Source organism: Emys orbicularis, chromosome 7 (assembly GCF_028017835.1).
Source record: "Emys orbicularis isolate rEmyOrb1 chromosome 7, rEmyOrb1.hap1, whole genome shotgun sequence".
Taxonomy (NCBI): domain Eukaryota; kingdom Metazoa; phylum Chordata; order Testudines; family Emydidae; genus Emys; species Emys orbicularis.
This window is the reverse complement of record NC_088689.1, coordinates 33,650,960-33,676,048: the sequence shown is the minus strand read 5'-3', so window position 1 is coordinate 33,676,048 and position 25,089 is coordinate 33,650,960. Positions and strand designations below refer to the sequence as shown.

The window sequence follows — 25,089 nt, the reverse complement described above, 5'->3', positions numbered from 1 at the left end:
CAGTGGGATAGCTGGGTTTTTTTAATTTTTAGAATTGTTTGAATGCTACATATTTTTATTTGTAATTTACTGAGTTCTAATCCAAGCATATATAATCATGTTCTCTCTCTCCCCCCCCCCTCCCCCCCCTCCCCCTGCTTAGAGATTTGGTGCCGCTTCACAATGCCTGTTCCTATGGTCATTATGAAGTAACAGAACTTCTAGTAAAGGTTGGTATTTAATTTCATTCCTCTTTCAAACTGGGTGAGATTCTTCTATTGTGAATTTTTCCTGGTTTTTGAGTGTCACTTATCTTCTTGTATTTAAAATCGTTTAAAAAAAAAAAGACAATAAGGTTTGATATGTCAATTTGATATATGTACACTAACTTCACTCTCCCACCCAGAATAAGTTAGAAACATGACCTGTAAAGCAGCTTATGCACTGTCGCTTTAAAACTTGAACTGTTCGTGTCAAAATGCAGTTGCAGTGGAAGTCAGCAATTGGCTAGGTAAATACATTTCACTTTCAAGTTACGGAGGTGTCATGATGGCTTGTAAGATAAGTGTAGGGCTAGGATTATTAGGGTTTTAAAATATTGTAGAAATAGCAACCCAGTAGTTCTAGCACTCTAGATGTAAACAAAGATTTAGCAAAGCTTTTTAAAAAATTGTCATCTAAAGAGATGATTTGTAAGCCTTGTTCCAGCCCTGTACAAATTAAGGCACCAATCCTGCAACTGTTTGCATGCAGGCACAACAGTGCATATCTGTGGAGTCCCATTAAAGCCGCTGGGGCTCTGCATTGACACAACAGTGTGCACGCAAAAATTTGCAGAATTGGGTCTTGAAAAGAGTGAAGTTCATCCATCTCAGACACAAGTATTACTAATAAATGAAATGACATTGTCAGTTCACTTGCAAAAATATTTAACTTAATGTAAATATTTATTTTTTATAATAGTCTCAAAAATATTCCCTCAGAGCCTAAAACTAGATTTGTTAAAGTAACTATCAGACGGAGATAAAGGGAAGAAAAAAGAAAAATTGCATAGGAAAAAAGATTAACCGTAACTACTTGTGTATATATATTCTGTATATACTCCAGACAACATTTAAACAATTAGCGATCTTTACAAATTTTATTGTATCTAGAGAATATAAAAATTTATTGAACTAAAATGTTGAGAGACGGCTCTATATCTGCAACTGTTCTGACATTTTGAACTTTTTTCCTCACTTCAGCCACTGATTAGTTTGCAGGGTTATTAAAAACATCCTTTTGGTCTCCATTTCAGTGGTGCAGAGTTGGGGCCTAACTACAGAATCCTTACTACCCCCTGTGTATTATCTGCTTGCATGGAAATTTTATTCTTATAAACACTTTCCCTCCCTGCCGTCCTCTTTTGTACCCTATATTGAATGTTTGTAGGCACTTCCAGTTTCTTCAGTAAAATGAGAGAAGAACGTCCTAGAAGTGCTGGCAAGACACTTCTGCGCATGCATACACAAACCCTCTCTCTTCCAGGAGAAAGCAGAGCATGAAGGGTCCATGAAAAAATTCAAGTTGTAGTTGAGATTGCAAATATTTAATTAATGTTGAACCCCTGAAAAAGTCATCAGTCTCATGTGGAAATGAACAGTACCACCTTCACTCTGACTCTGTGTCATTGCACACAAACCACTCCCCCCCCCTCCAAACTAGGGAGATAAGTGTATTTACTTTCATTGCATCAGTGACTCAAAATATCAAGGGTGGCATGGTAGTTACCAGAGGTGGTTTTTACCAGTAAAATTGTGGTTGTTTCCACCCTAGGAAAAACTAATTAATCCCAATTTAAGGCATTTTCTGTTTTAAAAACTGCTTCATAATTGCACTTAGTTTTAGCTACATATTCAAGTTGTGGTTAATAAGGTAGGGTTGTACAAATGAAAAGTAAAATTGCAGTAGGTGTAATGTAATTATAATACTGAACATCGGAATGTCTGTCTGCATTTTGGTTTGGTATTTTCTCAAGGATACTATACATGTTATGATTCATATTTCAGTTTTCAATGTTATATAAACATTACAAACATTTGATTATATGAAACAACAGTAATGCAGAGTTGTAGGCTTGAAGCATTAAGCAATCAGAAGCATGCAGAATTGCAGACTACCAATCCAGGTCCATTTGACCATGCTGCATTCTGTATCAGAAGACCGACTTTGATGTAGTGGATAGATGGAGCCTATTCCTCAATTTTGAATGGATGTATCCAAAGTTTGAAAAGATTTGTTCTGTGCTTGCTGAAACTTGCTGGACACTGATGCAATTATTTTTCTCAGTTTAAGATAGTATTTACCAGTGCCCTGTCCTACACCATTTTCCCCTAGGAAATAGTCAGTGTTGCCAAAACTTGAAGTGGTTTAACTGGATTATCTTACTCTTGTTGTTAGGCTTATTGTCTGCTGCTAAATTGTAAACTGAAACATTTAAACTGCATTCAGTAGTTTAAAATACACTTAAGCAGGTGTGCACTGTGTTTACATTATAGAAAACAGTTCTTGCCTTCTTTAAGAACGTAACTGGACCGCTAGGAAAAGATAGGTTTCCACACCTTTTCCGGAATACACCATTTGGTGTATCAAATGTGGTGTTGTATTGTGAGACTTAACATGGATGCTTATATCTGGGTGTACAAACCTTTTAAGAACCAAACCAATACTTTGGGTCATACCAAATGGTGGTAATAATTCTTACATAATACAATAGAACCTCAGAGTTACAAGCACCAGAGTTATGAACTGACTAGTCAACCACACACCTCATTTGGAACTGAAACTACGCAATCAGGCAGCAGCAGAGACTTAAAAAAAAAGCAAATAAAGTACAGTACTGTGTTAAATGTAATCTACTAAAAATAATAAAGGGAAAGCAGCATTTTTCTTCATAGTAAAGTTTCAAAGTTGTATGAAGTCAATGTTCAATTGTAAACTTTTGAAAGAACAACCATAACGTTTTATTCAAAGTTACAAACATTTCAGAGTTACAAACAACCTCCATTCTCAAGGCGTTCGTAACTGAGGTTCTACTGTATGTACATGTAAAAAAACAGAAATTTCAAAAATTCCTTGACTTCACAGGCAAGCAATATAAAGAGGATTTTTGAAGTGTTTTTTTATGAAAAATTACATTGAAATGTCTCTATTTTAGACACAGATGTTACGGTTCTGTGTAATGGAAGGCACAGGCCTGGCATCAGACTTAAGGCTTAGTGGATGACTAAAAATGCATTTGCATGTTTAAGATTTTTAGGTTTAACCTTAACTTGGCACTTGCAGGATTTTTTTAATACAATATTTTAAATATTTTTTCCCCTTAAGTAACTGATAACTATTTAAAACCTTAATTTAGCTTAGATTTTTACCTGGAGATGTTTTTTATAGTTTAAAATTGCAGGTAAGTATAAAAGTATGTACAGAATTACTTAAAATTTTTAGAAGAAAAATATGTAACTCAAGTAGATACAAAATACAGACTATTTTGTCCTGGGCATACAGACACAACTGTGTTTCTAATCCCAAACTATTAAATTTTGATGATTTGTAGGGGAAAGAATCTGCAACTCATTTTGAAATATATGTATTTTAAAACTAGTTAAAAGTTCAAACTATTAAGAATTTTCTTGCTGCGTTAGCAGATTTATGTTGACTGACAATTTGTGACACAAGAAGTGCTTCTCAGCATTTGAAGGCAAGTGACAGGATGAGGATTAGTGTTGCAATAAACTTTTTGTTATGTAACAAAAAATGTTAATTTTTAAAAAATGTGACTCTTAGAGTAAATAGAAGTTGCCTTGAAGCAACTGAGTTTCTAAACATTTTCTTGTGTTCACAGATTGATTTATCATTTTGTCAAAAACTGTCAACTTTCTCTTGGGAAACGGTAGCTCTTACTTAGACTAAAGAACCATTCAGTTATGTAGAGAATAATGATGGAAGGATGATAATATAGTCGTGATAATAGTGAGAGGAAGGATGATCCAGTGGTTAGAGAGCTAGCCTAGAGTTTGGGAGACTTAGGCTCAATTCCCTTCTCCGACACTGGCTTTCTTTGTGACCTTGGGCACATCACTTAGTTGGCTTGTCTACACTTAAAATGCTACAGCGGCACAGCTGCGCTGCTGCAGCACTCTAGTGTAGACCGGGGTCAGCAGCCTTCGGCATGCGGCCCATCAGGGTAATCCACTGGCAGGCCGTGAGACGTGTTTAGGTTGACCATCTGCAGGCACGGCCCCCGCAGCTCCTAGTGGCCACGGTTCGCCGTTCCCAGCCACTGGGAGCTGCGGGGGGCCACGCCTGCAGTCAGTCAACCTAAACACATCTCGCAGCCCGCCAGCGAATTACTCTAATGGGGCGTGTGCCGAAGTTTGCCGACACCTGGTATAGACGCTAACTGGAGAGGTTCTGTTGTCATAGGTAATTCACCTCCCCAAGAGTTGAAATTCTTCAGTCGACCAAGTGCTGTCTGCACTGGGACTTATGTCATCCTAACTGTGCCACTCAGGTTTGGATTTTTCACACCCCTGAGTGATGTCATTGTGCTGACCTAATTTTCTAGAGTAGACTAGGCCTTTAGTTTCTTTGTATCTCACTTCCCTATCTATAAAATGGGGATAGTAATATTGCCCTACCTCACAGGTGTGTTGTAAGGATAAATTCATTACAGATTATGAGGCACTCTGATGGTATGGTAATGGGGGCTGTATAAGGACTTACAATAGATATTTCTGGAAAAATATCTTGGAAACTGTGTGCATATATATACTTATATATTTATCTTGCTGTCTGCTTTGTTGCAATTAATAATTGCAATTTTTCTTTAATAGTCTGCTTTGTTTTTGTAACTTTCCCAGCATGGAGCATGTGTGAATGCTATGGATCTGTGGCAGTTCACTCCTCTGCATGAAGCAGCTTCTAAGAACAGGGTGGAAGTGTGTTCTCTCTTGTTAAGTTATGGTGCTGATCCAACACTGTTGAACTGTCACAATAAAAGCACCATTGATTTAGCCCCAACTCCTCAATTAAAAGAACGATTGGCATGTGAGTATAAAGTGAATGTGAAACTGAATAGGATAGTTGGCATTTCATAGCTCATCTCCAATTGATCAGTTGTTTTTCTTTGTAATATGTGCCTTAAGTTTCATAAACAGTATCACACTGATATCAAGTTTGGGAGAAAGTGTTTACATTTTGCAAACAATTGTGTAATGCCTACCTGAAGATTATATTATCCTAAAACATGAAATAGTTTCAAATATATACAACTAACAGGCCCTTTTGAACCTAGATTTAAAAACTGATTTTAGTTACTATTCAACAGTCTTGTGGCTGTAATGGCTTGTGTAGATTTTTCTTTCCTGGAATCCCGTTTTCTTCCTGCTGCTTCCCCACTTCTCCCTATGATCTTTCCAAAAACTTATTCACGGCAACACCATTTTTCTCTTCAACTAAGATCGTTTGAACAAAAACAACAACAAAAAAACAGCATAATTACTTAGAACTCTGAATACATTTGTTCTGAAGATGAAATGCTACCGCTTTCTCTCAACTTCTAAAGTGGAGAATTGAGACATGAGTTCTGTCTGGCATAGCTAAGGAATCCTCATGCTCAGCCTATGCATGGACAAAGTGGTTGTTTTCTGGAGTATATAGAGTGCTGGGTTACATCCATATAATGAGCCCGTTTACAGTAAATTACTAGAAATGGCTTTCTAAGTTCTCTCCCATGCACTGAAAGGAGCATTTCCCTACTAGAAGCAAACAATCCCTTTAATACTTTCCAGACCTGTAAAGAATATAATATTTCTTTTCCAGATGAATTCAAAGGTCACTCCTTGCTACAGGCGGCACGAGAATCAGATGTAGCTCGCATCAAAAAATATCTTTCTTTGGAAACAGTGAATTTCAAGCATCCTCAAACTCATGAAACAGCATTGGTAATATTTCAAATGTATTAGTGATTTAAGATGTGTGGTGGCTAAACTAAATATGTTTGGCAATGCTTTAAAACAGACAAATTCCAATTTCTGAGACCCTGACTTTGATAAAGATTGGCAAGTCAACTCTAGTGTATAATAAGTTATAAGATAACACATCTAGAGTATCCTTTGTAATTTAAACTTTTCACATTCCTGTCAAGTCTTGCAGGATAGTTCGCTGCTACCATATCAGCGAAAGGTTGTACCCAATTTGTCGATTTTCTTTAGGTCGCCTCTACCACTGTTTGTCATCTTTCTCAATCCACTGAATACTTGAGTTTCTAAGTTTTCTTCTACATATATTAGCTTACATTTTTTTCAGGTTGAACCACACTTACTGTCTGCTCCTATTGCTAATCTCTTCTAATGGCTTTTGTAGTTCTATCCTTGTAGGTGTTTTTCACTTTTCGATGTAATTTCATATGCATGTTTCATCAGTGAATTGAAAGAATAAAGATAAGCTCAGTCTAATGCCAACTGCTGCAGCACTGCAGTAGGCAGCTTTCTCTCTGCCTCTATTCCTGACACAGCCATTTATCCTAATTTTTTGTTGTTGCTTAGAATCCAGCCAGTTTTCAATCCATATGAAAAGTGTTTGGTGCCTTCATCTAGAAATTTTAGTAATTGTTAAAATAAGTCAGATTTGTGTGGCTTGATCATTACAAACTCATGCTTGATTCCCACTCTCTTGCTTTTGATTACTTTATTCTGATAGTTATTATATGTTGAGGGAGATAGAGAGGAAATGGCAAACAAAGTAAAAGGAAAGAGAGATGAGGAAAGAGAACAGAAAATGCTATTGTGTAATATCCTTTATATGGCCCATGGTACAAAATTCACGGCCATGAAAAATGCATCATGGACCATGAAATCTGGCCTTTTGTGTGCTTTTACCCTATACTATACAGATTTCACGGGGGAGACGAACGTTTCTCAATGGGGTCCTGACCTAAAAAGGGGTTGTGGGGGGCGTGTCACAAGGTTATTTTAGCGGGGGTCGTGGTATTGCCACCCTTACTTCTGCACTGCCTTTAGAGCTGGGTGGCCAGAGGGCGGCGGCTGTTGGCCTGGCACCCAGCCAGCAGCAGCGCAGAAGTAAGGGTGGCAATACCTTACGATGCCACCTTACTTCTGTACTGCTGCCTTCAGAGATGGGCGGCCGGAGAGTGTGGCTGCTGACCGAGGTCCTAGCTCTGCAGGCAGCAGCTTAGACGTAAGGGTTGCAATATGGTACCATGCCATCCTTACTTCTGCACTACTGCTGGCAATGGCTCCCGGCCAGCAGTCATCACTCTCTGGCCACCCAGCTCTGAAGGCAGCGCTGCTGCCAGCAGAAGTAAGGGTAGCAGTAACTCAACCCCCCTACAATAACCTTGTGACCCCCCCCACAACTCCTTTTTGGGTCAGGACCCTTATAAGTACAACATTATGAAATTTCAGATATAAATATCTGAAATCAAGAAATTCATGATTTTTAAAATCATGACCATGAAATTTGAAATTTAGTAAGGCCCTAAGCATGACCTAGTTACAGTTCCTGAAAAGCGTTTTTGCCAGAAATACTGGATTACATGGTCCAGATTCAGCCAATGTAACTCCCTTGCCTTTTTCTTGTTCCAGGGATGAATTTAGTCTAGTAAAACTATGCAAATATTAAGAGCCTGAAACTAGATTTCCTAATATATTTATATAAATAATAATTAAATAAATTTTGTTGCTAGCTATTTGAGTGATTTTATAAGTTCAACCTCCAAACCTAAAACTGCTCTTACTATACTGATTCTCAAGTCAAAGAAATAAAATGGGTAAAATCCTGGCTCGATTGAAGTCAATGGCAAACCTCTCATTGACTTCATTGGGGCCAGGATTTCATCCAATATGTACAAATTATTGATCCATCTCTGTAATTAACATAGACTTCAAGATTCTCAAAGTCCTAGGTACTGTTATACCAAACTTTATCCGCCTCAGTTAAGTGGGCTATACTGAGAATCTTCTCCCATACACTAATATTAGAGTTTTTAGTTTGTTTTTCTTTGGCTTGGTATCAGCCTCTTGGTATCCTTTTTATGGGTTATCAATCAAACATAGAAACATAGCTCTTCGATAGTTATAGACCACATACCTCAACCCCGGTTGGTAGTTGTAATTTTCTATTCTGGAACTGTTAAAATGGAGACAGACCAGCTTGTGGTTAATTGTTGGGGTGTAGAAGTACAGGTGGTCTAAAGGTAAGATGTAGGGTGAGAAGTCCAGAAATCTTTGTTGTATTCCCTCTGGTCCAGATGCCCATGTGACATTAAGCAAGTCACTTAATCACTGTCTGCCTATTTCCTCATCTGTAAAATGGAGATATTTGCTTTACCATGAATATTGAGAGTAAGGCCCAGATATTTAGACATTGCTGCACTCAGCATTGCAGCACCTAAGTCTCATGTTCAAAAGGGATTTAGTCACTTAGGAGCTAAAATCTTTTTGGCTGTCAATGGGTTTTTGGCTCCTAAATCTCTTTTTGAAGATGAGACTTAGGCTCCTAGATCAGTTAGGTGTTGCAACTCTGAGCACAGCAACACCTGAATACCTTTAAAAATCTGGGCCAGATTCCTTGTTTTAAAGCTCTTCGAGATCAGTTTCATTTAAGTGCTCATATACCTTTCATGTATCTATGTGCCATTTCTAGAACCTATGCCTCTAGTTATTAATATATTAATTATTAAATCTCTCAGGAGTAGGATACTATGTAAGCTTAAAAGTACTGAAGTCTGCTCTGTGGTTGAAGTAATCAGTAGGACTGTTTTCCAAGCTAATCTAAGCATAAAAGGACAATCGTATAATAATAATTGTTCTATTATTGCAGCAACATCCCCAATGTACAGTGACAGTCTTCTTCAGCTGTTTAGTTGGACAGAACTCATTTCATTGTAATAGGATATTGTTACAGGATAATGTCTCCCACTTTAAAAGTGTTTCTCCCAAACTCATGTATCAACAGTAGATTTGCAGTATCACGTTTTCCACTGGTGAGAGAGGACTCTACCCTTAAGATATTTTCTCCTCTCAAATGTATCTTCTTGTTACCAGTTTGTCTAACTGCAGTTGTATTAAGCTAACAGAGGAATATAGAACATGTTATCTACCTGTTTTTTAATTTACTGGTTCTGTGTTCATTAATTTCCCCAACATTATTATATTATACTGGAAGTCAGAATAGATAGCCCCTTCTGGCCTTAGAATCTACAACTTAGTGTTAGAAATTTAGTTAAATGCTGTGTTGGAAAATCATGGTACAAACCCACATGTAGGTCCCATTGAAATGAATAGTACTCTGCATGGGTCTGTTCTAGCAGTTCCTGACACAGGATCTTGCTTTAGTTTGCTGTTCATTAGCAACTAATAAAATGCTGTATATAACAAGAGCATTATTAATGCTGCAATTTTGAAATATTTAGCACTGTGCTGCTGCATCTCCGTATCCCAAGAGAAAGCAAGTCTGTGAATTACTTCTGAGAAAAGGAGCCAACATCAATGAAAAGACAAAAGAGTGAGTGCTACTGATGGATGCTATTGATCAGGATAATTTTATAGCATACAACTTAATTGTAATATTTATTTTTTAATAAAGCTTCTTGACACCTCTCCATGTGGCATCAGAAAAAGCGCATAATGATGTCGTTGAAGTTGTTGTGAAGCATGAAGCTAAGGTATGACTTACTTCCTGTATTTCTTTGGCTAGAATTATCTATAAGATGTAACATTGTAGCACAAAGTTGACAGACTGCAGTTGTAAATTCAGTATTGTGCATAGAATTAGTTTTTGTAAGTATACATGTTTACATATGCAAGACAGAGAGATGATACATACACTTGTATAGAATTATGTATATAGACTTCATACATTTGTAAAGTTTTAAGACACAAAACCCTGTAGTTTGACTAATTACTACTACTTTCACTAAGTATGGAAAAAAGATGTATTTGGTGCTTAATTACAAGCAATAGAATTGTGAAGATGTTTTACAAAAACACAACGAAGAGAGGAGGTGGCAAATAAACTAGTTAGAAGAATAGTATGTAAGAGATCTGGGGCTTAAATTCAAAAAGATAAAATGGAGAAAAATTTAAATGGTGTCACTGGCAATAAAATTAAGATCATGTCAAGATGTTGCACAGCTGCACTGCATTTTGGTCAAGTTTTCACATAGAAAGTATGGAAATAGGGTGTGCCACTTACTGTAATCACATTGAACAAGACAGCTAAAATAAAGACTTAGGATTCTGATTTTTGGAACTTGATTACAGGCTGACTGCTGTAGGACTTCTGACATGGCTATTGAGAGAAGCAGAGAGAAGAATAGAAAGCTACTTGTTGTAGGGTTGAGTTACTGAATTTCTTAGTTATTAGAAAAATCCAGAGGTTCTCAAATCAGAATAGCCAATATTAGCTGATATAGACAAAGCTGTTCTGTACATCTTATTTAGTAGTTAAACAGTGACAGAATCGTAGAAGATTAGAGTTGGAAGAGATCTCAGGAGGTCATCCAGTCCAACCCCCTGCTCAAAGCAGGACCAACCCCAACTAAATCATCTCACCTAGGGCTTTGTCAAGCTAGGCCTTAAAAATCTCTTAAGGATGGAGATTCCACCACCTCCCTTGGTAAGCCATTTCAGTGCTTCACCACCCTCCTAGAGTCAGTTGGCCCATGTCAGAGAACCCTGGCTTGAATGTCTACACTGTATTTTAACCCTAGGCTTAGAATTTTCTGACCTGTGCTCGAACCTAGGGCTCTGGCATCCACACTGCAGTGCACAGATCTGAGTCAAAGTAACCCTATCCCAGAGTGGGTAGCACCCCACTCCCCATTGTCGACACTCTAGCCCTACGAATGTGTTGCACTGTGGGAAAACACTACTGCCCACCCTGTTTGCTAACTGTAGTGGTGCCATTGATGGGACTCAGGTGCCCATAAGGAGTCAACGAGTACATAAACTTCATAACTAGCTCCTTTGGTGGCTGTCTCAGGAGAATGACTGCAGTTTGAGGAGGCTTTATACTGAACTACCATCTAATCTGAGAATTGGGCTCTCTACCTCTAGGCTGAGTCACATTGTCAGGAAAATGCCCATTTGCACCTGTTCTCAGGATAATTAGGATATCAGTGCCCACAACTTTCAAACTATCAAAATTAAACTTTGAAATTCTTCATTTTTAAAATGGGATGTTTAGCAAGGGTGTTTTTGTTTGGTTGGTTTTTTATTTATTTTTGTCTGTTTTGATATTTGACGTAAAAAGTAGGTTTCAGAGGAAAATTGCGCACACACCCCAGCCTGGCTGCTGCCAACTGCAGAGCAGTGAAGTGCATTCCCCAGGGCTTGGGGTGCAGTGTGCTCCAGCACCCTCCTGAGATCCCTTATCCCTGCCCCTGCTGCACCCTGGGGGGCAGGGATAAAGGATCCTTGGGTAGATGTGGGGGAGTTTTGAGGCTGGCTTCCACTCTCTGCCCTCACAGCGCACATTTCCCAGGCACCCCTGCCCAGGGATGGCTGGGGGGGGCCAGGAGCAAGGGCCAGAGAGTGGAGCAGGAACTGCCCTACAGGGAGGCAGATCGGCAGATCTGGTTTAGCATGGCCACAGGCCAGGGGAGGGATGACCCTCAACAGCCAGGAGCTGCCTCCCACTTGTCAGCTTTGCTTCCTGCTCCGAGCATGTTCCACGCAGCAGCAAGGAGGAGCTGGAGCAGGAAGTGGGAGTGCACTTGGCCAGGCAGTAATGGCTCTTCTGCTACCGGGAACTCTGGGATACATCTGGAGGACTTCCAGGACCAGAGTTAAGCGAGGGTGGGATGCACACAGGAAAGCAATAGGGCTCAGACCCTCCATCCCTGCAAGGTTTTGGGACCCTAGATCTGAATCCTAGGTTAGCACAATTGGTGTGTGGACACAAGCGTAGTTAAGCTTGAGCCCAGGCTCAGGCCTGGGTTTACATTGCTATGTAGACGTACCCTGAGAGGACTGGCAGGTTGGAGTGGCTGGTGGGGGGGGAACATATGGAGACTGAGTAGTGTGTTCTCCACTAGTGCTAGTGTAAGATGCAGTAGTGGAGAAGTTCTTACAGCAGCTTCTGTGGCAATGGCAGGCACACCCTTAGCAGAGCAGCTGTCTGGGTTAGCAGCAGGCTCAGTGCCAACTTAAGTGAGGGCTAAAATTGTTAAGCATAGCTGCCCTTAAGATTTGGTGAAGGAAGGGTCAGCAAAATAACTTGTGCCAACACCTCTAGCTACCAAGTATTCCTGTCCATCATTCTCTGACTGCTTTGCACAGGCATTGCCTAAGGATTTTGGAGAGGGTTAGTGAAATAATTTTCTGGGTAAAACCCCAACTTTACTGATTCATTTTAAATAAATGTACTGGAAGTTAAGGGTTGCGGGATCCTTAGGTCTCTGCTACCCTTTTGCTGTAAAATAAAAGCCCAGCTGCTTGTTGTATTCAACATTAGCGACTGGCTTACATTTTTCATATTTTCTAGGTTACCTTTGCAGGGCTGGCCCACAACATTTTGGCACCTGAGGCGGGGAGCTCAAATTACGCCCCCATGCCTCCTTGCTTGGGCCAAAACTTTGAAAGGTCTCAATTCTGCCTTCTTCCGGTTCTACTCCTCTGATGGTACTGCTCTGCTACCTACCCCAATAAAGGAGAACTAACAACTTTAAAAGGCCTTGTTCAAAAATTTTAATTAACACTTAACTTTCAAATGCCTGAACAGCAAATGTAACTTTTCTTGTCTGCATAGTAAACACTGGCATTTTTATCTGTTTGAATAATCAAAGTGGTGCTTTCCGTGTCGTCTTGGTTGCAAAGATTTGAACTGTTTCCTGATGGTCCACAGTCTGGGCCAGCTCATGCTCTATTGAGATGGTTGCAAGGCGGACCAGGCTCTCCTGTGTCATTGTGGAGCGTAGATGTGTTTTTATTAACTTCAGCTTGAAGAAGCTGCGTTCTCCATTGGCAGCTGTTACAGGAAGTGTTAGAAGTATGCACAGAGCAACAAAAGCATTTGGAAAGAGGGTGGTCATCTTATTTGTGCACCTATATTCCAGAACAGCCTTTGGAATTGATCCTGCTGAAATGTATCTTGAAAGGGCTTTCAGTTCATCACCTAAATCACTCGCATCAATATCGCGCATGTCATGATGTGTCAACACTGTCTCTAGTGTCCTGCATTGCTGGTGTAGGTCTTCTTCAGGTATAGTGAGGAGTTTTGGAATATCATGCAACATTCCAAATATACTGCTGTGTTCCTGGAGCTGCATGAAACATTCTTCAACTGACTGTATTGCACAATCTAGCACCTGGTTAAAGAATTCAACTTTGAATTGTTGTTTGGAGTCTCTTATGGGATTATCCCGTGCCTCGTAATCAAAATGTCTTCTTCGGTGACTCTTGTATTCTTGAATAGGTGGGAAAATAGCTTCAGTGTGAAATTCCTCTGCCAACTTCTGTGCACTCTTCAGAACGTTTTGAAATCCCTCATCTGACCAGTAAGACTGTAGGTATGACTTTGCTTTGTCCAGTTGTTCCATTGCTCCAGATATATCAAGGTCAACACCTTGGAGTCTCTTGCTTACAACATTTATTTCAAACAGTATGTCATGTCACAACACTAAGCCCCACAGAAATTTGAAGTTATGTATGTTTCTGGTGATTCCATTTCCCTCTGCCACTGTTCTCCCACGAACAGTTCCTGTCATAGCATTATCCTCCATAATGGCAACTATGGCATCATCTATCTTCCCAATTTGGTGTTTGATAGGCTTTATCGCCTCCACTCGACTTTCCCATCGTGTGGCACTCAGTAGTTTCACTGTGAGAGAGGACGTTCCCAGATGTTGCTTCAAAATTTGCCATCAGTGAGTTGATGCAGAGAAAAATACATAGATGCTTTGAATTACATTAAAAAATTCAGCAGCCTCACTAGAAGCTGATGCTGCATCACTGACCACCAAGTTCAATGAATGAGAACTGCATGGGACAAAAAAAGCTCAAGGGTTTAACTCTTGGATCCATATCTGCACTTCTCTGTTCTTTTCTCTCATGTTTGCACCATTATCGTAGCCATGACCTCTCATGTCAGCTGTTGCAATTCTTGTATCTTCCAGCTTTTTAAGAAGCACATTTGTCATACCAGCTCCTATAGTATCAATGTCAATAAATTCTAGAACATGCTCTCTGACAGTCACCCTTGCAGGGACATTTTCACTAGGTTCTGTTGTTGTTACAAAACGCACCATTAAAGTCATTTGTTCCGTATGGCTGATGTCAGGTGTGCAGTCCAGAATAACAGAGTAATATCTTGCTGACTTCAGATCTAGCACAATCTTCTGTTTGTCTTTTGTTGCCAGTAACTGTCTGATCTCATTTTGAATTGTTTTTTCCAAGGTAGTGGTGTGTGTACATTTCTTGGGTGGTGACTCTTCTTAGATGCTCCTGGAGTACAGCATCAAACTCCGCCATCAGCTTCACAATTTTAAGGAAGTTTCCATTGTTTGGCACATACAGCTGATCTGAAGTGCCTCGCAGTGCTAGGTTTTGGGTAGCAAGCATTCTCACAATGGCAATGAGCCTTTTCAGAACATTTTACCAGTAAAGAGACTCTGATGCAATCTTCTCTTGATGCTGATCATCTATGGTGGCCTTTAACCTTAGTCTCATCTCAAGCTCTTTCCACCTATGGAATGCTCTCTGGTGATTTGCTGCCTTCTCATGGCATGCCAGATTTTTCCAGTCCTTTGTTCCTGTAGAACCCATTGTGGCTGGAACATTAGACTGGAAGAGTTTGCAACAAAAACAGTATGCAGCATTCTGGGTTTTTGAGTACATAAGCCATGGCCTCTCTACTTTGTCACCATTGGGGATTTCACGCCAGTAATGTGTTGGATGGAAATTTCTATTTTCATTGTCTCTGGGGGACATGAAGTTTTTCACTTGCTGTGGCCTATGCAGTACAAGGAAGTCCCTCAGGCTACTGCTCAAGTGGGTCCACAGTCCCGGATCATCTAGATTTAAGGAACTAAACTCAGCAGCAGCTGTGTCTTGCGCCTCCACCACACTCTTCTCTTATCTACACTTTTCTTCAGGAGTGTGCATGGTTACATCCATTGGAGATGGAGATATGGATGCTGCAGTAGCTGCAAGGTCACCTCCACTCTGACTAACTGGAAGATCAGGCATCTCCTCACCACTCACATCCTCACTGGGGCCGGAAGGCTCACTGTGAACACTTGTGTCTATGTATCTCAGGAGAGCTCCTTCCTGCTTAGATAGAAAAGCTTCCTTTGCTTGCTTGCTTTCTTTTTCCAGAGGGGTGTTTTCTTCTTTCACTCATGACTGCTGTTCTGTGCCAGCTATAGTGGCTCTCAACACTCAATTGAAGGGGACAAATAAGCAGGCTGGTAGCAGGGCCTGAGTGAGGGAAGATATCAGTGTCTTAAGGGCCTAACTGGCTCCTACTACTTCAGTTGACTGCCTGTTCTCCTCAAGTGGGTTCAGGGAAGCAGCAGGAAACAGGAAGCTCCCTGAGAAGCTGGTGTTAATCAGTCCAGGCTCCTGGGGGTGCTAGAGAGGTACATAAGAGGCTCCTCCTCCTCTCTCTCCCTGCAACTCCTGCTGCTTTCTGTTATTCCCTCTCACCTTTTCTCCTGCCTGTCTGTTATGTCTCTTGTGCCCTCCTTCCTCCAGCACAGCACTCCACCATCTCTGTGCATCTAGAGCAGAGAGAATACATATGCGCCAGCAGCAGACACACTCTGGGTCCTAGTGGCACCCCCCCCATAGTCTGGCACCTGAGGCGGCCACCTCAGTTCGCCGCATGGTAAGGCAAGCCCTGTACCTTTGCATGGAAATGAGTTACAAACTTTTTTTTTTTTTTTTAAGTGAAAATCAAGGTTCTCCTTCACGGGTCCAGAGGTCAGATCTGTTGACATAAGTGCTCATTGTGAATTTCTACCTGGTCATTTGTGAAAATAAGGTCCTTGATGTTTTTAAATCCTGTAAAACTACATTCTTAAGATTCTATGTTTTCTTTAGGTTAATGCATTGGACAATCTTGGTCAGACTTCTCTGCATAGAGCTGCACATTGTGGCCATCTGCAGACATGCAGATTGTTGTTGAGCTCTGGATGTGATCCCTCAATTGTTTCACTGCAGGGTTTCACAGCTTTACAAATGGGGACTGAAAGTGTGCAACAATTACTACAAGGTACTATGTTTGTTTTAGGAAAGAAGTCCATTTAAAAAATGGTGTCCTATTTTGTTTCATTTGCTACATCGTCAGCCATTAAGAAATAGCACTGAGCTCAAGCAAAAAAATATTTTATATGCTTGTCATCTGCTAACTGCTTCTCAGTATATTTAGTAGACCTGCCACTTCCAATCAGTTTGGAGAAACACTGAAAAGAAATCTCTTAGGCTAAAAGTGAGGATCAATTTTAACTATTTTTGTTTTGCCTTTGTGACCTGATAGATAGATAGATAGATATACACATACATAGAGATAGAGATAGATATACATAGCTTGGAGATTTTTTTAGGTGGGAAAAAAACCCTGAATAATAAATTTATAAGCTAAACATATAAGCTTTTTAGGAATAATTGAAATTCAAAGACTGAATAAGGAAGTTTGACTGGTTCTGCAATATTCCAAAGTTGAGGACAATGCAAGGGGCAAATTAACACAATTTTGGAAACCTGTGAATTCGAGGGTATAACCACAAGTTAAATTTTAGGGATTATATGAAAAGCCATACATTGACTAGAATTTCCTGATTTACTTAAGAGCAGCCCTTGAAGTACTATATAGTAGTCTGATCTTAAATGTTCCTTTAGTTAAATAAACTCTAAAAATACAAACAATTACTTTCTTTATAGCCCTATTTTCTTTTGTAGAAGGCATCCCATTAGGTAATTCAGATGCAGATCGACAGTTGCTGGAAGCTGCAAAGGCAGGAGATGTGGATACTGTAAAAGTAAGAATATGCAGTTTTAATATTTACTATCATGCATATTTTGTCAAACTACATTTATGTTGCTTAAAAAGAGGGAGAGCCTTTCTCAGTCTGAGTGCTGTAGACTCATGATCCTGGTCCTGATTCCCCTCGTACTGCACAAAAATCCCCATGTCAGATTGAAAGAGTAATATTGGCCATTTTTCGGGAGTCTCATTCAGTTCTTCATTGAAAAGAAATAGTACTGACAATAGTTACAGGTTTAAAGAGAGGGAAACAGGTGATTCTCTTTGCTCTGTCGGAGATACAGGATCTCTGAAAAGTAAAGCCTTTATGTAAAAACTCATTGGCAAATTAAATGTCATGTACAGATTATAATGAGTATTATTAAATCTTCTGGTTTTGGTAAACAGAAGTAATTTTTCAAATCAGATATGCAGAACAGTATTTTATGACCAGTGTCTACATGCTTGTTTTTTGTTATATGTATAGTAATGTATGTTTCGTCTGTTTCACAGAAGTTATGTACAATTCAGAGTGTGAACTGCAGAGATATTGAAGGGCGTCAGTCCACACCACTTCACTTTGCAGCAGGATATAACAGAGTGTCTGTGGTTGAGTATCTTCTTCAGCATGGAGCTGATGTTCATGCAAAAGATAAAGGGTGAGTACTCTTCCCAGTACTTATTATACAAGTACTTGAAAGATGTTTGTGTTTTGTGGTAGTTATGAGTCCTTGAATTTTGCTGACTGATTCGTGTTCTATCTTACTTCAAATACTTTATATTTCTTTGGAAAATCCTTCCTATATAATGCTATAAGAAATTCTCACTCACTCTAGTGCTATAGGACTTTAAAATATACCCACTATATAGTCTACAAGACCTGAATCATGTACTTTAGGCCAGTCAAAACACACAAGTGAGAAATAGTGATGTGTATATATAGTACAGAATATGCATTTTAAACATCAGCATAAGTATCACACTATAGTAAAGCACAGAATTATCAGACATGTAGATGAACACGATTTGTTGGGGAAGACTCAACATGGTTTTTGTAAAGGGAAATCATGCCTCACCAATCTACTAGAATTCTTTGAGGGGGGTCAACAAGCATGTGGACAAGGGTGAGCCAGTGACTTAGATTTTTCAGAAAGCCTTTGACAAGGCCCTCACCTAAGGCTATTAAGCAAAGTAAACTGTTATGGGATAAAAGAGAAGGTCCTCTCCTGGGTCAGTAACTGGTTAAAAGATAGGAAACAAAGGGTAGGACTAAATGGTCAGTTTTCAGAATGGAGAGAGGCAAATAGTGGTGTCCCCCAGGGATCAGTACTGGGACCAGTACTGTTCAACATATTCATAAATGATCTGGAAAAAGGTGTAAACAGTGAGGTGGCAAAATTTGCAGATGATACAAAACTACTCAAGATAGTTAAGTCCCAGGCAGACTGCAAAGACTTACAAAGTGATCTCACAATATTGGGTGACTGGGCAACAAAATGGCAGATGAAATTCATTGTTGATGCAAAGGAAAACATCATCCCAACTTTACATATAAAATGATGGGGTCTAAATTAGCTGTTACCACTCAAGAAAGAGATCTTGGAGTCATTGTGGATAGTTGTCTGAAAACATCCACTCAATGTGCTACGGCAGTCAAAAAAACTATCCCTTTCCTAATGATTCCCAACATTGTTAGATAATAAGACAGAAAATATAATATTTCCTCTATATAAATCCATGGTACGCCCACATCTTGAATACTGCGTGCTGATCTGGTCGCCCCATCTAAAAAAAAAAAAATTTGGAATCGGAAAAGGTGCAGTAAAGGGCAACAAAAATGATTAGGGGTATTGAACAGCTTCCATATGAGACAGAATAATAAGATGGGGACTTTTCAGCTTGGAAAAGAGACGACTGGGGGGCGATATGATAGAGGCCTATAAAATCATGACGGGTGTGGAGAAAGTAAATAAGGAAGTGTTATTTACTCTTCTCGTAACACATGAACTAGGGGTCAGCAAATGAAATTAATAGGCAGCAGGTTTAAAACAAAAGGAAGTATTTCTTTACACAGCGCACAAATCAACCTGTGGAACTCTTTGCCAGAGGATGTTGTGAAGGCCAAGACTATAACAAGGTTCAAAAAAGAACTAGAGAAGTTCATGGAGGATAGATACATCAATGGCTATTAGCCAGGATGGGCAGGGATGCAAAATCATGCTCTGAAGTGTCCCTAGCCTCTGTTTGCCAGAAGCTGGGAATGGGCAACAGGGGATGGATCACTTGATGATTATCTGTTCTGTTCATTCCCTCTGAAGCACCTGGCATTGGCCACTGTTGGAAGACTGGATGCTGAGCTAGATGGACCATTGGTCTGACATAGTATGGCCTTTCTTATGTTCATATGTTCACAGTTATCCTCACTGATAAAATTAAGGCCACTTTAGTTGTCAAAAGAAGTAATGAGCATTTTTTAGCATTGGATTTTTAAAGATTTAAAGCCATTGAAAGGCAAACATGCATTCACAAGGGATACCTGTACGCAATGGCGAAATTAAATATTAGTCTTATAGCATCTCTAAATATATAGGTAACTACCTATTTTTCATATTTTAATGGCTTGATTTCTCTTCAAAGGTTCAAAAAATCTGATTGTTTTCAGAAAAGTTGTAGCATATTCATGGTGTAATAAAGTTAGAGCTGTTTTTGACAGAATGATGTAAACCTAAAATGTAGCATGTATTAAGAGAAGTTTGCTTAATCTTGTTTTCAGAGGTCTTGTCCCTTTGCACAATGCTTGTTCCTATGGTCACTATGAAGTAGCAGAACTGCTTGTTAAACATGGTGCAGTTGTAAATGTAGCTGATTTGTGGAAGTTCACTCCCTTACATGAAGCTGCAGCAAAAGGAAAATATGAGATCTGCAAACTTCTATTACAGGTACTCTACAGATTGATAGGAGGTTAATTGATGGAAATAAGTATGTTGTGTTTAATCCGAAGTGTGGGGCAGGGCTTCTGTAAGAAATTGGATTTTATTCAGGTCGGGTTTCCAATCAATGGTTATTAAACATCTGAATTTTTAAATTAAGAAATATGTTTTAAGGGTACACTGTCCTTCCTCTCACAATGTGTGGACTTTTATTCTTTTGAATACATGATAGCTTTTCTCTACACAAGTTGAATGTGAATGGAAATAAATTACCAATGGGGTATATAAGCTATCTAAGAGCTAGAAATACTTACTCTGATTATTTCAATTTTTGACAATTGCTAAAGTGAGATGAGTACTTAATTTCTTCTGGGCTTTTTATATGCTACAGCATGGTGCTGACTCCACAAAGAAGAACAGAGATGGAAATACTGCTTTGGATCTTGTTAAAGATGGTGATACTGACATTCAAGACCTACTTAGAGGAGATGCAGCTTTGCTAGATGCTGCCAAGAAGGGTTGTTTGGCCCGAGTAAAGAAGCTTTGTTCACCGGACAATGTAAATTGTCGTGACACACAAGGAAGACATTCAACACCACTACATTTAGCAGGTTAGTGCTGTTAAATACTAAACAATTAGCCCTAGTCCATACTTAGGTCGACGTATGGCAGCTTAGGTCACCCTAATTATGTCAGTGTACACACTACAATCTTGCTGCCACCGATGTAAGTGCCCCACTACACTGAGAGGTGACGGGCTTATGTCGGTGTAGTTAGGGTGATGCAGTGTCCATGTAGACACTGTGGGTTACTTACATCGCTGTTGGCAATTCCATGGCTCCATGCTGGAGCCATGAAATTAACAGGAAAGCCGCTCACAGCTCGGGCTGTCACCCTGGGGCGGGTGGGGGGGCTCCAGCTAGAGCCCAGCTGACCTCAGGGTCCTGGCTCCCCGCTGGGAGCCTGGCTGCACCGAGCACAGCAGCCGCCCAAGCTCTGGGTGCAGAGCTCCCCAGCTAGGAGCCCGAGGTAACTGCCTTGCTCCCAGCGGGGATTGGGGGGCAGCCAGGCTCACAGCAGGGAGCTGAGAGCCTTGGGGTGGGGAGCAGCTGGGCTCCCAGACTGTCAGCCCCCCACACTGCCCCTCTTCCGTCGGTGGAAGGGTTACTGGTGAGGTGTAGTGTGGACATGAGCCACCATAATTAATGTGGTGGCCATAAATTGACCTAACATAGGTTGACTTAAGTTTTTAGTGTATACATGCCCTTAGTTGACTACACTACCAAGTTTTGTCACCAAAAACTGACTTTTGGCGGCAAAACAGCAAGAGCGTACACACTACAGTGGGATTTTTGTCGTGAAAAACGCCCAGTTTTGGCGACAAAAAACTTCCACCCACATGAGACTTTTGTCTTTTCCCCTCCCTTTATTGTTGACAAAGAGCCAGTGTAGACATTGCTGTTTGTTTTGTTCACAGAACTGGCTTCCGCCAGTATCCCACAATGCCTGCCCTCATTGCTCTGCTCAGTGTTTTAATCTCTTGCTGCCCTGCAGGCATGCGCCCCTCCCCTTTCAAAGCTCCGGGAAGTATCTGTGTGCTGCTCCATTTGGTGAACAAACAGAGCAAGTAACTGGAATGCTCCTGTTCTGCTGATGCAGGGGGAGGAGGACAGACTGCTGTGCTGCTTTGCCATTCCTCAACATGGAGAGCTCACAGAGCTACTCATGATCCTGCTCTCGGCAGCTGAGGGAGCTGTGGGAGAATTCGGAGAGAAGCCCAAGATATGCAGTGATCAGCTCTTCCTTCCCACAACACTGCACTGTGGGATGTATACCCACGGTGCATTGCTCACCCTGTAGATGATGGTGTCCCCAATGTGGATATGATCTGTCGACAAAGGGAGCAAGTGTGAACACCCTTTGGCGATTTTTTGTTTTGTCGACTTTTGGGTGTCGACATAAGTTTTGTTAACTAAACTTGGTAGTGTAGACAAGCCCTTGGTTAGATTCATTAGAGAGGAAATGTACTTCTGTGACAGGATAATCCTGAAAGCCTAGGAGACTCTGAGAGGTGTGAAGTGGCCTATTCATCTCAATGTGATCATCTCAACTGAATGAGAACACCTTATGGAGATGAATAAAGTGTACCAATAGCTCTGAGATGTATGAACTGCTCCATTAATGTCCTTGGATGTTCCCGTTTCCCCCTTACCTGACCCCCAGTGTTGGAGAGTCTTTGATATGCAGTGTGTTCTTGATGCATGCTCCTGGTATGCCTGTTCTCCGCTTCTCACCCAGATGCTTGCAGGGAGAAGTCTTTGACACCTCCCGCTCCCCCGTACTCCCCATCCCAACGAGGTCCCCCAGATCCCAGCTTACATGAGGCAGGTAGAGAGAAATTCTGACACCCAAGGGGGGCTGGTGCCCCCAGATCACATGAAGGGTGGTAGGCAAAGGGACTCAGACACTCCCAGAAAGATAAGCCCCACCCCCTTATCCCAGCTCACATGAGGGGAGGCCAGACCCCCACGTATGGGCAGTGGCCTCCCCATTTCTGGCACACATGCGCAGGCAAGGAGAGAGACACAGACCTCCAAGGAGAAATAGCCCTTCCAGATTATGGTGCACACATTGGGAAGCGAGAATGTGGGGCTGGCAGGTGCCCTTGCTCCTCTTCACCAGTCTCCTTACCACTCATCTCCATGTCCCCCTTCCCAGTGTCCCTCCCCTCCCATCTCATGTAACTCCCAACCCTTCACCTGAGTCCCCCAGCCCCTCTCTCCTCCCTGCCACTCATCCCTATTTATCTCTTTCCTCATAATTCCTCCTCTACTCGTGGCAGCAACATGCCTTGAAACCTTTTCCACATTTCTGCCCTAGGGTGGGACTGGAACTAACACTGGCTGGGTAGGTGTTTTGCATTATTTTCAGTGGAATTGAGCCTATAGGTTGCCATCAGTTAAGATAGTCACCATTTCTATACAGCCTAATCATGAGGAAATTTAGGCTGCTCTTTGCAAAGATAGTGAAAACTAGCTGCCCTCAGTGAAGATGGTGGCACTCTGTTCTGCCAAAGAAGCAGAGGAGAGCACTGTGAGGAGCAGGTGACTATGGGAGGGAAGACAGAGAAGACAAGAAGGGCGAGATGGGAGAAGTATAAGGAAATAGAGGCAAGAAGAAGAATGTGAGGAACAGTAAACTGAGGAGATAGGGAGAGCAAATATTAAGGGAGCAGATGGAAGACATGAGATGTAGGTAGCATGGGGGAAGAATGTGAGTGGGACAGGGAAGACCAGGAGGGAGAAGCAGGATAGTGATGGGGAGAAGGACAGAGTGGCAGCTGGATAAGTGGTGTCTTCTCCAAGCAGGCAAAGGAGAGGTTGGCACTTTGGTCCCTTTAAAATTGACCTTTGAATCCGAAATGATCATACCCAATTTAGGGGTGGGTGACTTGCATCTAAAGGCTCAAAAATCAGTAGGCAAACAAAAATGCAATTTGTTTCTAAATCGTATTGTATTTAAGCCAGTCTCATTATTTTTGAATGCTTGTATTTTACAGTATTGTTTGTCACCCTCCCTCAAACCCCTACACTGCAATCTCCATTTGTCCTCTTCTCAATGTTGCAGCCCCTAAACTCTACAGGATGAGGCAGAACTGGCAGGCAAACTCCTGACAAGCTGAGCTCCAAGCTTTCTTACTGGGCCAGCCTCTGCATTCTATAAACTTCTCATGGTTTACCTCAGGAGGGTCTCCTATGACAAGTTCATTGGCCCAAGACCGTTACAGGCTGCCATTCCAAGGGGCAAAGGGGTGAAGAGAAAAGCAGGGCTTGTGTGGATTTGCATGGGGATGTTACAGCTAATGCTTAAACATTCCCATTTTTAAAAAACTAGGAAGTTAATGCACAAATTTTATTAGATGTTTGCTATATGCAACACAAAAGCAAGGTGTAAAAAAGTATGCTGCTTAACTGTCTGGTGGTAAAGGAATAGAGGCTATATTCTGTTGGTGGCTTAACTTTTCTTTATCTTGCTTTTTTGGTTTGGTGTCAGGTATGTTGTTATCTGTAGTAACCTGAACTGTTAACCTGATCTTGTCAAATCTAGTGAGTTTTTAGTGAGACACCAAATCAGGATTCTCACCTGTAATGAGGAATTTCTATGTCCTTATTGACAAGTACCCTTCCTGCTTGCCTTGCCTCCCCAATTTCTCCTTAAAACCAGGCACCAGCAAGGGGAGACGACATGTAGCTGATACCCTGCCAGGACAGTGACTTTGCTAATGTGGGGCCAGCAGAGCTGGCAGATTGCAAGGGGTTGACAGCTTGGTGGGATTCGGTAGAAAAGGTGAAGGAAGGTGGAAGAAAACATGCTGGAGAACAGAGACAGTGAGATGAAAGTGGGCTGTTTTTGTCAGAGGAATGGAAGCAGAATTTTCTTGTCCATCAGAATGAAGATGCTTACCTGAAGTTTTCTATTTAATTGCTCACTCCATTAGAAATATAACTCTTGGTAAATGGAGAATTTAGATTTTCCAACATCAGTGCTGATTTGAAATCCATTTTTTTTTTTTAATCTAAATACTCAACGCCAAATGTCTAGGTGCAGACAGCTAACACCTTTATTTTCAAGTAAAGATGTTGAATTGGAGTATGTGCTTGCTTAAACATTTGAAATATTAAAAAAACATATAGCACTGGAGTACTCTTTGCAAATTGATTAAGTGACATTTATTGTGGAATTGAATACACGGGATTAATTTGTTCAATAGCTGTAGTAAATGGTTTCACACAGTATAGCACAATTTGGCTATTTATTTGCAGACTTTTTTCCCTCAGAGGTGATTTAAAAATAAAAAAAATTGTATTTAATCATAATTATTATTCTGGTGACAGTTTTTCTCTTCCTTCCTTAACTGCCTGTTAGCTGGTTACAACAATTTGGAGGTTGCAGAGTACCTGTTACAGTATGGAGCGGATGTGAATGCACAGGATAAAGGAGGGTTGATTCCTCTACATAATGCTGCATCTTATGGGGTAAGAATCTCTAACTTACTATCTTTTGGAACAAATTGAAACTTCTGTAAAAAGTTGTGCTATGATGCTTTTATTGGCATTAATTGTGTAGCCTGACAATCTCTAAAAAGCTTTTGTCA

General features: G+C 40.8%; 1 protein-coding gene across 1 annotated transcript in view; it reads left to right on the top strand.

Annotated features, from left to right (window-relative positions):
* Nucleotides 1-25,089, top strand: part of TNKS2 (tankyrase 2) — a 61,580-nt gene that overhangs the window by 16,445 nt on the left and 20,046 nt on the right. Inside the window, exons 7-17 of the mRNA XM_065407263.1 lie at nt 143-209; nt 4,878-5,064; nt 5,839-5,960; nt 9,452-9,543; nt 9,625-9,703; nt 16,083-16,254; nt 16,941-17,020; nt 17,518-17,663; nt 19,778-19,943; nt 20,326-20,545; nt 24,861-24,970. Coding sequence (XP_065263335.1) covers nt 143-209; nt 4,878-5,064; nt 5,839-5,960; nt 9,452-9,543; nt 9,625-9,703; nt 16,083-16,254; nt 16,941-17,020; nt 17,518-17,663; nt 19,778-19,943; nt 20,326-20,545; nt 24,861-24,970 — 1,441 coding nt within the window. The remainder of the gene's footprint in view (nt 1-142; nt 210-4,877; nt 5,065-5,838; nt 5,961-9,451; nt 9,544-9,624; nt 9,704-16,082; nt 16,255-16,940; nt 17,021-17,517; nt 17,664-19,777; nt 19,944-20,325; nt 20,546-24,860; nt 24,971-25,089) is intronic.